The sequence below is a fragment of the Oryctolagus cuniculus genome, chromosome 6 (assembly GCF_964237555.1).
Source record: "Oryctolagus cuniculus chromosome 6, mOryCun1.1, whole genome shotgun sequence".
Classification (NCBI taxonomy): domain Eukaryota; kingdom Metazoa; phylum Chordata; class Mammalia; order Lagomorpha; family Leporidae; genus Oryctolagus; species Oryctolagus cuniculus.
Window position 1 is genome coordinate 55,398,391 of NC_091437.1, and position 13,553 is coordinate 55,411,943.

Here is a 13,553-nt window from a genome sequence, read left to right on the forward strand (position 1 = left end):
TCTCTCTGGACCAGGCACTTAGTTTCACATCAGTGGCTGACACTGCCTACCCTGCCTTTCCTATTTCTTGAATGTGTCCCAATTGGTGCCACTGTCCCTGGTGCTGACCAAACTGCACACCCTGTAGGCCCTTTGTTGCTGTCCATGGTGCTGCACTGTTTTTCTTTTTTCTTTTCTTTCTTCCTTTTTTTTTTTCTTTCTAATGCTCAAGATGCTACAGATTGGTAGTTTTTAAAGCACAGACTAGAATTCAAGAATAAACTCCTTCTGAAATGTGTTAATAGGATTTGGGGACCTGCGCTGAATAATCAACACTTTCTTGCTGATTAATATTAATGGCACAGGTTCTGAGACTTAGCACAGTTGGTGGAGCAGACCAGAGCCAAGTAGACAGCAACTAGAGCACAGCTTGCAAGAGCACTAACCACAGCACGGGGGAGCAGTTAAACTTTGGCAATCCCTGGCTTTATACTTCTTACTTATGATTTCCCATACAGCCTATCAGAAAGTCCTGCGAGTTCTATCTTCTGAGTACCTCTTGGGTTAGGCCCTTCCTCTCACCTCCACCACCAAGTCCTGGATGGCCCAACCATCACCACTCTGGGTCTTCTAATCTGAACAACGCCATTTCTTGCAAGGATCATTTCTTTAAGAGGAAACTTTCATAACTAGGTAAAAATAGAGGTACCTCGAGTAGGTAACTTGTCAATTTGCATGCCCACCAAACTTTCAGATGGCACAATCTCTAACAGCCCTGACTGTATTTAAAAACAAAACAAAAAAAAGTGCATTTTCTTGTATGTAAATTATCCCTCAATTAAAAAAAAAAAAGTTGAGCAAAAGAAATACACAAAAATAAACAACAGTGAAAGCTTCCAGAGCGCTCAGTCCAGAAACGCAGGTTGGGGGTGGGTGTCCGCGAAGCTTCCAAACTGACCTGCGGCAGCTTTCCAGCCGCAGGGGGATGAAGAGACTCAGGGCAAGCTTGCACACATTCGGACTAGGTCAGGTAAGCTTCCTGAGACCACAGAGCAAGAGAGCGCCACAACACAGATTGGGGCTACGCTGGTCTCTCCCTCTCCTGCCACCGATATGCCTCGGTCCCCGTAGCCCCCCCGGGGGCGGGGAACGCCAGGGGTCCCCGAGAAGTCGGAAGATGGGGGAGAGCGAAGGGACAGGCCCCAAAGACACACAGGCTGCGTCTGCGCGCCGGGTGGGAGGGGGCTTCCGGGGCTGCAGGGTCGTCCAGGCGGGTGTGATGCAATCACGCCCGTGCCTGCGTCCTAGAGCGGCTCCTGAAAGCGGGGACTGCGGTAAACCTGGTGCCACCCGCCGCCCACTCCGCCCCCGCCGCCAACCGCGCCGGCAACCGCTGTCCCCAGCCTTCTCTCCCCACCCCCCCCGTAAGGACGACCACCGGAGCCACCTGATAGACGCCCCGAGCTAGCGGCAGCCCCCTACAACCGTCCACCTGTGCGCCCAGGGCGCGCGATGAAGTCGGCGAGCTCGCGCGGGGGCGGCCGCGGGGGCTGGGGCGGCGGCTGGGGCGCGGGGCGCGGCGGTGGGACCAAGGGCAGCGGCAGTGGCGACGGCGGCGGCGGCGGCTCGGGGGGCAAGGGCGGATTCGGGGCGCGGACGCGCGGCTTCGGCGGCGGCGGCCGGGGCCGGGGGCGCGGCGGGGGTAACTGCAGGGACCGCGGCAGTGGCGGGCAGCGGCGCGGCGTGGCCAAAAGCAAGAGCCGCCGCAGGAAGGGCGCGCACGCGGTGTCCGTGGAGCCGCACCGGCACGAAGGCGTGTTCATCTACCGCGGGGCGGAGGACGCGCTGGTCACGCTGAACATGGTGCCCGGTCTCTCGGTGTACGGCGAGAGGCGCGTCACGGTGACCGAGGGCGGCGTGAAGCAGGAGTACCGCACCTGGAACCCCTTCCGCTCCAAGCTGGCCGCCGCCATCCTGGGCGGCGTGGATCAGATCCACATCAAGCCCAAGTCCAAAGTGCTGTACCTGGGCGCCGCTTCGGGGACCACGGTGTCCCACGTCTCCGACATCATCGGCCCAGACGGCCTGGTCTACGCGGTCGAGTTCTCCCACCGTGCTGGCCGCGATCTGGTCAACGTGGCCAAGAAGCGAACCAACATCATCCCAGTCCTTGAGGACGCGCGGCACCCGCTCAAGTACCGCATGCTCATCGGGATGGTGGACGTGATCTTCGCCGACGTGGCTCAGCCTGACCAGTCCCGCATCGTGGCCCTGAACGCACACACCTTCCTGCGCAACGGGGGCCACTTTCTCATTTCCATCAAGGCCAACTGCATCGACTCCACCGCGTCCGCCGAGGCCGTGTTCGCGTCGGAGGTGAGGAAGTTGCAGCAGGAGAATCTGAAGCCACAGGAGCAGCTGACCCTAGAGCCCTACGAGAGGGACCACGCGGTGGTCGTCGGGGTCTACCGGCCCCTTCCCAAGAGCAGCAGCAAATAGAGCCCCGAGTGGGTCTCTCCTGCCGTCTCCCCAAGGCTGTGTCTCCTCAACATTCTTATGTGTATGTGTCCTCGTTGTGTGTTTGGATTTGTTGTTTTTCTATTAAATGGCATCAAGGAACACGTACCCAGGTGGATCTGTAAGGCCCGGCTGGGTTTGGCTGCAGTGATGAGCGGCCTGCAGCAGCCTGGGCAGGGGCCCAGCGAGGGCCTTCCCGAGCTGTGCTTGCTCTGAGCACTGCAGCCCCTGCCTCCCCGGGGCCGGGTCTGCACGCCTTCTTCTGTACACCTATCACAGGGCCAGGGAGAGGAACTTTGAAAGTTCCCCTTGGAATGAGCCCACGGGGGGCTTCCGGTGACATTGGCCAAGTGGCTTGACCAGACGTGACTCCAGGGAAGGGCACTGGTGCAGATGGCAGGGAGGAATGTGACCTAACTCACTCAGTCTGACCCAACACCAGGTCTTAACCACAGCACGTGTCCAGTAGTACTTACTTCTCAGCTCAGCCGCTTGGCCCTCACTGCGCATTTACTCTCCACACCAGTGCACAGGTGGTCTTTCCATTCCCGTATTACTGTGTGAAGCAACAGGGCTTCTGGGGGGTGAGGTAGGCGCCCCAGTGTATACAGCCAGTAAGGAGGACAAACTGAAATGCCAGGCTTGTGACCCCTAATCCACTGCTGTTTCCTCGGCAACCACGGCTCTTGTCCCCCTCCCCACCTTCCCCACACATGGCACAGAGTGTGTGTTCTGCCGCCTCACCTCACCAGCCTGCCCCGTCCTCTGGTTTCACAATAGCAAACCGAAGTGGGGAGTGGGGGGTGGACTCCCTTGGCAGTGTGCCCATGGCAGGGCATAACATACTCACAGTGGCGTGGCCAAGTGTCTGTCTGAAGAATGTCCAGAAAAATGCTTCCCAGAAACTATCTAGTTCTGGAGGGCTTTTCCTGCACACCCTCAGATGCTGACTCAGCACCATAGGTTCTGGCTTCTCAAACCAGCCCAAAGGGAGTGGGAGACTGAGGATCTCTTAAGAGCCAAGAACACTGCAAAGCCTGGCAAATTCCATGCAGCAGACTTTGAAAAGCTTTCCATTTAGTCATTCGAATAATCCATATTGCCACATGCCAAGATTATTGACAGTTGGTCCAGGGATGAATACCCACTAATTCACCATTTAGGGGGTGGCTCTGCCTTCCTAAAGATGTGCTTGGGCCAAGATTGTGGTTAGTTTGCTTTTCCAGGGATGTAATTCATGGTGGGGGGGGGGGGTGCAGAGGACAAATTAGGCTTACAAAGACAGCTATTTCTTACCCACCACCCAGTCTCATCTCATCCCACAGAGTAATTCAGGGAATCTTTTGGCAAGACTGATTCAGAAGAGAATGAGGTACATGTCTGTAAAAGCTCAACCTATGCATTTTTAAAAGATTACTTATTTCAGAGCTATATACAGAGAGCTTCTGTTTGCTGGTTCACTCCCCAAATGCCCAAATGGCCAGGATTGCGGCAGAAAATCCAATGACTTGAGCCATCATCACTGCTTCCCAGGGTCTGCATTAGCAGGAAGCTGGAGTCGAGGGCCGGAGCCAGCCACCCAAGACTTCACCCAGGCACTGTGATGTGGGATGTGGGCATCTTAATTTCTAGGCCAAATTTCCATCCCCAGCCAGGCAATTATACCAATAATGGAAATTGTCATTTCAACCCTGCAAAGTGAGGGTCATTATTCCCATCTAACAGATGGAACAATGGCTGTTCAGCAGGGTGACATGACTTAACATCCTGCAGGAAGGCCCACAGCTGGAAATCAAACCCATATCTGTCTGACTCTTCTTTTCACTGAGTTCTGTTCTGGTTATGCTGCTTTGGAAAGTCCTCTCTCTGGTCCTAGGCTAATTAATGAGCGGCTGAGATGGAGCTCAGTGGCTGGGGACGCACTCCCTTGGCACAGGCACCTTCTTCTCACTAGGGGAGGGTTCCAGGAGCCGGGCACCCAGGAAGGAAAGCCTCTGCAGTACTTTAGCACAGGACCAAGGCTGGCTCAGCATTGATAAGGAGCTTTTAGTTCTTCCTCACAGGGTGCTTCTCCCCTGCAGTGGGGGATGGAGCAGGGGAAACTCAACCTCTTCCCTTGGCATGGGCTCTCCTCCACCCCCTGCTCCCTGCCACACACATATGATTTATAGTCTATGTCTGAAGCTGCACACCATGCAGAAATGGCATGAAAACAACCTCATAAAAAAGAAAAACTGTCAGAGTTGCAGATGGGTTCCTGGGCCAGAGGAACAGCATGGTAAGAACCAAGAGAGATGTAGGAAGAAGGGCCCAGGGGCTATGGGGGGAATGCTGGAACTGTTTTGGAGGATGGGGTATAGGGGAAAAGATGGGACTGCAGTGCCAGCAGACAGTGAGTCTCAGGAACCCTGGAGGTATCAGGAACACAGGCACCAGACCTGCTCAGAGCCAAAAATGCTCCAGGTGCAAATTCTGCTCCGGCTGTCCTAGAGAAATACCACAGACTGGGTAGCCACAACAGACACATATCTTCTCACAATTCCAGAGGTCAGAAGTTCAAGATCAAGGTATAGGGATTCCCTTCCTGGTCTTAATTGAACACCTTCTTCCTGTGTTCTTACTGTCTGTCTCTCACACAGACAGGGAGGGTAGGGAGGAGTGCTCACTCACACTGTGTTGGCCCTTCCTTTCCCCACCCTTGCCCTAGGGCCCCACCCTTTTGACCTCTTTTAACCTTGATTATGTCCTTAACGATCTATCAATACAAGCACATTGGGTGTTAGGGCTTCAACTTACGGATTTTGGGGAACATAATTCAGTCCCCCTAACACCAGGGCTGGATGAGAATTTAAAACTCACAGGCTGGTCTCCCTGGATGTTGAGAATTATGCCGAGCAGCATGTGATGTGAACATTCCTGCAGACAGCGGGGCACATGGGAAGTGGTCTGTTTCACCTGCTTCCTCCTTTCCTCTTATGTCAAGAAATGACAAGCACCTGAAAACCAAGAGCTCACACAAGTGCCAGGGGTCACTCTGGAGTGGGGGAGATTCTAGCAAGGTTTGCAAGGGGACTGTTCCAAGCTGGGAGCTGGGTAGAGCTTGTTGCTGTACAAAGGTATGTCAGAGAACTAATGGGAAACTGGGACTAAAAGATAAGTTTCTTAAGGTTCAAAAATGTTTGAAACCCATACATAGTTTTTCGTGACATGCATTTTCTGTGGGTTTTTGGAAGACTCCTTGTATTCACAGAATTGGCATCCCTGGCAGCACTGTGGTTGAGAACTGAGTCCAAGCACCAGACAGTACCCAGTCACAGTCACCTCTACTCACATGTGCAGCAAGGCTGGAGGTTGATGCTCGAAGACCAGAAAATGTGGGCCACACACCCAGTGAAGTTAGCAGGAGCAGGCCGGATGAACAACAGACCCATCGCCACCATGGCTGTCCGCCTACCCCGTGCCAGGTGACTCCTAGGATGGAAGAAAAACAGGGCAGGAAGAAAAACCTGACAGTGAATCCTTGTCCAAAAGAGACTTTGAAACTAGAAGAAGCCAAATCCCATTAAATTGGCAGTTTCCTCTCCCAACCCTGCTATTAAGCAAGATGTCTGAGCATATTTGAGCAGTAGTGAGTACATTTGGATGTGGCTAAACTAATATTTATCAAGCACTTCTTATGTCCCAGGCATGGAGCTAAGCATTTATTTGCTATTGTGTATGATTTTTAAATTAATAGAACAAACATTCCAGAAGGTGGAAACACTTGCACATTTAGTTTGATGGGTTGCTGCCAAGTGGACACTGGGGCCTGAGCTACCTGTGACATTTGTGGGGCCTGGGCTCCTGGCCTCCCTTGTCTCTTACCAGCTCTAGTTCTGTTCCACACCGTGTAGGGCCTCACGTCCATGTCAGTAGACCTCCAGAATGGTAACCCAAGATCTGTTCCCATGCCCTTCAACTGATCACCTTTAAGCCACATTCAGGGACCACAGTTTCAAAGTGGAAGCAGGGTCTCCTCTCTCCAGGTGCAGCATGGAGAAGGACGGGAAGCATGTTCCGGCTGTTCAGGCAGGGTTTAAAGTCCCGATGCAAAAGCCATGCATACAGTTTTCTTGGGGGTGGGGGTGGTGCATGACACTGGATCCAAACTGAATTCTTGCCTCGTAGGTCAAAGAGTGCTCCATAAGGAAGGCCAGTGCACAGTGCTCTAAAGTGTGGGGCTCAGAGGAGGGGCCCCAAGTACCCACACCTGAGTGTCCCTGTGCCTCTAATCCAAATGTCAGCATTCCTCTGCCAAGGAGGAAAGTGTGCCCCCCTCAAGGAGTCCCGTCAGGCCCTGCAGCTCACAGGGTGAGCCTCTTCTGAAACCACAGCTCTTGATTCATCTGCTCTTGAAGACACCATTTACTATCCGGGTATCAGGGGCCAGGTGCATCCCTGCATCTTGTCTCACTGAATCCTCACAGCGCCCCGTGGGAGGTGTTACCTCTCCCACCACAGACGAGATGGAGGCTGAAGACAGTGACATGGGTCCATCACCGTGGTATAGCTAGAAAGTGGGAGATGTGAGACTTCTGGAGCACAACTTGGCCCCTTCTCCAAGTCAATGAAATTAAAACTGGACATCCTAGCGGAAGGCCTGCCCTTGGTGTTTTTGTGAGTCACCCTAAATGATTCCAACATCCAGCTGGGGCTGAGATTCACTGTCTAAAATCTTGCCTCATCTTGTCATCCACTGGGAAGGCAGATTTAGGACAGTATATTCTGTAACTGGAAGATAATGGCCGAGCATTTCCTCAGTGCCTGCCGTTACCGGGGGCCTCTGTGACAACACAGACGCTGCTGGGGACTCCCAAGAGGAAGATGGTTGAAGGTAGTCTCTGAAGGCAGTGACTGCTTCTCCTTCCCTGGGCACTGGACTGAGCACTGCATGCTGAGCCTGTCTGCGGGGAGGGAGCTGAGCAGTCCAAGTGTCAGGGTGGCTGATAGAGCAACGAGCTCAAAGTCAGAGTTTAGGTCTTCAAGCACTTCCTGTGATAGCAGAAGTAAGAGGCTAAACCCAGAGAAGGTGCTTGGTGGATCAGCACTGACCAGGTCTCTGTGTTGAAGGAGACCGCACGGCCAGCATTGCAGCTTAGCTGGTTTAGCTGCTGCCTCCCATGCCAGTATCTTGTATCTGAGCAGTGCTTCCAGGCCCAGCTGGTCCACTTCCAATCAAGCTCCTTACTAATGCTCCTGGGAAGACAGTGGAACATGGCCCAAATGCTTAGGTTCTTGCTACCCATGGGAGACTCAGAATGAGTTCCAGTCTCCTGGCTTCAGCCTGCCCAGCCCCAGCTGTTACGGCCATTTGGGGAGTGAAGCAGCAGATGGAAGATCTCTGTCCCTCCCTCTGTCATTCTTTCAAATAAATAAAATGGAGACCACAACAAAAGGGCTCCAGCAGTCTCTCACCATTGTCACGTCACTTAATGGTGCTGTGCTTCCATGAGTGGTCGTACTTTCTAAATTTCTTGAGTCTTTGTGGTCTCCACAGGACTGATTTCTGTACATGTTCCCAGGACTGCCTGAGGTGAGCGTGTCCTTTTGTTTTGCTGGATTCAGAACCCAATGTACATCCATCAGGTGGAACTTCCCTGGTGGTCAAATCTTTGATTTTTTTGTTTGTTTGCTGTTTGTCCCTATTGATAACTGAGAGACATTGAAACCACTCATTGTGATGGCAGTTTCCTGTCAGAAAGTTGCAATTATGGCTTTGCTTTCTATACTATTAATTGCACGTGTATTTTAAAAATTATGTCTTCTTGATTAAGTGAGCTTTTTATAATTAGGTAAAGACCATTCCTGATGATGGATTTTGTTGTCATTTACTTTTTGTCTTTATAGTTACATATTCTTTTGGTTAGCGTTTATTGACTTAAAAAAGCACATAGATACTATTTCCCCTTTAAGTCAAGAGGTTCTCCTTTACTCAGCAAATTCAAGTCTACTTCTATTTACTGTGTTTATAGAAATATTTGCATTTTTGTTTTTTAAAATGTGCTTTTTGTCCCCTTTCTGTGTTAAAAACATCTTGCTTAGATGTAATGACCTAATTACTTGTTCATTTATTTGGATTACATTCTAGTGCCATATGCGACTTGTTCAACAGGGAAAGAGTATAGAAAAGAAAGAGAAAACAGCAATGGGATAGGGTGAGGGAACCTACAGTTGAGTTTTAATTATGCAAATAACTTGCTGTGCAATCGAGGACAATCTAGTCAACTTCTCTGGGCTTTTTTCCTCCCAGTAAAATTTCTGTTTCAATCAGCAGCTTGTGAGATTCTGGCTAACTCTTGGAACCCACGTTCCCCAAATTTGGCTGGTCACTGGTTCTCAGTGAAAAATAAATCCTAGGGCACATCTATTCTGATGTTAGACTAATAGTCCCTTTAAAATCAAGAGAGCCATCCTTTCTTTAAAGGACTGGGAAGGGCCGGCGCCGCGGCTCACTAAGCTAATCCTCCGCCTAGCGGCGCCGGCACACCGGGTTCTAGTCCCGGTCGGGGCGCCGGATTCTGTCCCGGTTGCCCCTCTTCCAGGCCAGCCCTCTGCTGTGGCCAGGGAGTGCAGTGGAGGATGGCCCAGGTGCTTGGGCCCTGCACCCCATGGGAGACCAGGAAAAGCACCTGGCTCCTGGCTCCTGCCATCGGATCAGCGCGGTGCGCCGGCCGCAGCGCGCCGGCCGCGGCAGCCATTGGAGGGTGAACCAACGGCAAAGGAAGACCTTTCTCTCTGTCTCTCTCTCTCACTGTCCACTCTGCCTGTCAAAAAAAAAAATAAAAAAAAAAAAATAAAGGACTGGGAAGGTTTCAGACTAAAGTAGCATTAGAAAAGCAGGCTCCAGGAATGACCGAATGTCAACAGATTTACTTGCTTACCCAGAAATGGTCAAATCATATGTTTTGATAATCAGGGTCAGGAAAGGGAACTGCGAATATGTTGACCTGAGTGTGAGTTCTTGTTTTGTGTCTTTTAAAAAACACTTTACTGAGGTAAAATCTTGTGTGGCACATATTTAAATGATGTGATGAGCTTTGACCGTGTATACACCTGTGAAACCACAATATGGGTAACACTAACGTCCATCACTCCCACAGGCTTCTCTGTAGTCCCTGGCTCCCTCCAACCCCTGTACCCACACAGCCACAAAGGATGGCCTTTTAACAAATGACGCTAGAATAACCACGTATCACTTGCAAAAAGAACCTGCTTGCCAGACACAGATGAACTGATCATGGACCTAAACATAAGAAGGAAAACAACAAAAAGCCTGGGGAAAAACCAGGAGGAACTACTCATAAGTTTCGGAAGGCACACATCTCTTAGAACACAAAAAGTAAAGAGAAAAAAAAATGAGAAACTTATCTTCAGCCAAAAATCTCTGTTCTTCAAAATGAGAGTAAGTCAAGGTACAAAATGTGTTGGTTTACTTTTTGCTATTTTAACACCTGAGAGAAGCTTCTTGGGAAAAATAAAGGTTTATTTCAGCTTACAGTTTGGGAGTCACAGTTCAGCACTGGGCAGCCCCATAGACTGGCTGGAGGCTGCCAGCCGTGAGTGCAGAGTAAGCAGAGACAGCAGTGAGGCAGAACTTGAACTCAAAAAATCAACACTGAAGGGAGAACCACCCTCTGAGGGTACACCCCCCAGCAATCTAAAGACCTCCCACCAGGAAACCCAGGAGACCCTGAATAGCTACAGCAATCTTAAACAACAAAAACAAAGCTGGAGGCACCATAATACCAGATTTCAAAACTTAAGACAGGGCAGTTATAATCAAAAACAACTTGGTATTGGCACAAAAATAGACACATGGACCAACAAAACAGAATAGAAACCCAGAAATTAAATCCACTCATCTACAACCACTTTTGTCCTTTGTCAGTGGAGCTAATATCATTCCTCAGGAAAAGGACAGTCTCTTCAACCAATGGTGCTGGGGAAACTGGATCTCCACATGTGGAAACAAAACCCCTACCTTACATCTTACACAAAAGTCCACTCAAAATGGATCAAAGACTTAAATCTATCACATGATACCATAAAATTACTACAGTAAAACATTGGGAAAATACGGCAAGACATTGGCATAGGAAGACTTCTTGGATAAGACCCCAGAAGCACAGACAATAAAAGCAAAAATGGATAAATGGGATTATATCAAGCTAAGAAGCTTTTGCACAGCAAAGAAAATACTCAACAAAGTGAAGAGGTAACTGACAGAATGGGAAAAAATATTTGTAAGCTTTCCAAGTGATAAAGGATTAATATCCAGAATCTATAAAGAGCTCAAGAAATTCAACCACTACAAAACAAACAGTCCGGTTAAGAAATAAGCACAGGGGCCGGCGCCGCGGCTCACTAGGCTAATCCTCCGCCTAGCGGCGCCGGCACACCGGGTTCTAGTCCCGGTCGGGGCGCCGGATTCTGTCCCGGTTGCCCCTCTTCCAGGCCAGCCCTCTGCTGTGGCCAGGGAGTGCAGTGGAGAATGGCCCAGGTGCTTGGGCCCTGCACCCTATGGGAGACCAGGAGAAGCACCTGGCTCCTGGCTCCTGCCATCGGATCAGCGCGGTGCGCCGGCCGCAGCGCGCCGGCCGCGGCGGCCATTGGAGGGTGAACCAACGGCAAAAGGAAGACCTTTCTCTCTGTCTCTCTCTCTCACTGTCCACTCTGCCTGTCAAAAAAAAAAAAAAAAAAAAAGAAATAAGCACAGGACTTGAACAGGCATTTTTCAAAGGATGAAATACAAACAGCCAACAGACACATGACAAAAATGCTCAGGCTCACTACCCATCAGGGAAATGCAAATCAAAACCACAATGTTTCACCTCACCCCAGTTTGAATGGCTATCATCCAAAAATAAAAAATAAATGCTGGCAAGGGTATGGGGAAAAAGGTACCCTAATCTACTGTTGGTGGGAATAATGTAGAAATCACTATGGAAGACAGTATGGAGATTCTTGAGATCTGAAAATAGATGTACCAAATGACTCACCCGTCCCATTCCTGGGAATTTGCCCAAATGAAATGAAATTAGCATATGAAAGTTATCTGTACCCCCATGTTCATTGCAGCTCAATTCACAACAGTTTAAGATATGGAATTAACCCAGGTGTCCATCAATGATGACTGGATAAAAATGTGGGAGTCAGTGTTGTGGCATAGTGGGTAAAGCTGCTGCTTACAGTGTTGGCATCCCACATGGGTGCCAGTTCGAGTCCCAGATGCTCCATTTCTGATCCAGCTCCCTGTCAAAGTGCCTGGGCAAACAGTAGAAGCTAGTCCAAGTCCTTGGGTCCCTGCACCTACATGGGAGACCCAGATGGAGTTCTAGAATCCTGGCTTTGGCCTGGCCCAGCCACAGCTGTTGTGGCCATTTGGGGAGTGAACCAGTGGATGGAAGATCTCTGCCTTTCAAATAAACAAATCTTTTTAAAAATGTTGTATTTATATACTATAAAATACAACTCATCCATAAAATTGAATGAAATCCTATCTCTTGCAATGAAATGGATGTGGCTGGAAACCATCACGCTTAGTCAAATAAGGCAGTCCCAAAAAGACAAATATCATGCTTTCTCTGATATATGGTAGCTAATACAGAACACAAAAAATGTATAGGAACAAAATTGACACCTTATGATTTGATTGTTGTCTTTAGCCCTTGTTTACACTCCTGTGGAACTGGCTTTCTGCTTTCTCCTTGTTGGATATTATGGTTAGTGGTGCATTAAGCCTGTGATTATGGACTAGACAAATTGTTTTTGTAGGCCGGCGCCGCGGCTCACTAGGCTAATCCTCCGCCTAGCGGCGCCGGCACACCGGGTTCTAGTCCCAGACGGGGCGCCGGATTCTGTCCCGGTTGCCCCTCTTCCAGGCCAGCTCTCTGCTGTGGCCAGGGAGTGCAGTGGAGGATGGCCCAAGTGCTTGGGCCCTGCAGCCCATGGGAGACCAGGGTAAGTACCAGGCTCCTGCCATCGGATCAGCGCACTGCGCTGGCTGCAGCGCGCCGACCGCAGCGGCCATTGGAGGGTGAACCAATGGCAAAAGGAAGACCTTTCTCTCTGTCTCTCTCTTTCACTGTCCACTCTGCCTGTCAAAAAAAAAAAAAAAATTGTTTTTGTAAAACTTTTAGAAAAACAAAGGAAGGAAGGAGGGGGACTGAGAGAAATAGAAATGTGGTTATCTTCCTAGAACTGTACCTATGAAATACATGAAATCTGTTCTCTTTAGTTTTTATTAAACTAAAAAAAAGACCTCCCACCAGAACCGCCTCTCAGACGCTGTAACTAGATTAGGTCTGCACCCTTACTACTGAGTCATTACAGCTGAAGCGTGAGTTCTGGGAGATGAGCCCTACTTCACACACTAACATCCAAACATACATCCAACAAAGGACTTCTACACAGAGTATTTAAGGAACTCTTACAACTAACTCTAGGACAGCTAAACAGATCTGAATGTCTCTTACATGAGTGCTTTTATAGGCAAACTCTAGGAGACAAATCAGGAACTTAACAAACTCACTGAAATCATTTTTGAAGTTATTAAACAGTTGTAAAACCACTAAAGCATCTTAGGAAAAAAAAAACCAACATATCATGCATTCACCTACCTTTGCCAAGCTCAAATAATTGATCTCTTTCAATGTTTATCACTTACTGTATGACAAAAATGTATTTTTTCACCCACCAAACCTGGGGGAAAGAGTCCAAATTCTTGCTAAACAGAAGTGAGTACAACGTGCTGCTTGCTCCCAAAGCGCAGCTATTAGGCTTCGGTATCATTACGGGCTGCTTTTTAAAAGCCCTGGCTGAGCGAGAGCACAGGCTTGTCTAGCGTCCAGTCACCTGCACTTTAAGGGTGCATGGTTAACCTCTGGGAAAAAGGGCTGGTGCTGTGGCACAGGTTTAGCCATTCCAGAGCCAGCAACCCTTGTGGGTTTCAGTCCCCGCTGCTCCGCTTCAGATTCAGTTCCCTGCCAATGTCCCTGGGAAAGCAGCGGAAGATGGCC

At 49.8% G+C, this 13,553-nt stretch overlaps 1 protein-coding gene across 1 annotated transcript; it reads left to right on the top strand.

Moving 5' to 3' along the window:
• Positions 1-1,269: 1,269 nt before the first annotated feature.
• FBLL1 (fibrillarin like 1) lies at positions 1,270-3,629 on the top strand. The gene has a single exon (XM_008255375.4). The coding sequence runs from the start codon at positions 1,492-1,494 to the stop codon at positions 2,476-2,478; it is 987 nt and encodes a 328-aa protein (XP_008253597.4). The 5' UTR covers positions 1,270-1,491; the 3' UTR covers positions 2,479-3,629.
• Positions 3,630-13,553: the final 9,924 nt, after the last annotated feature.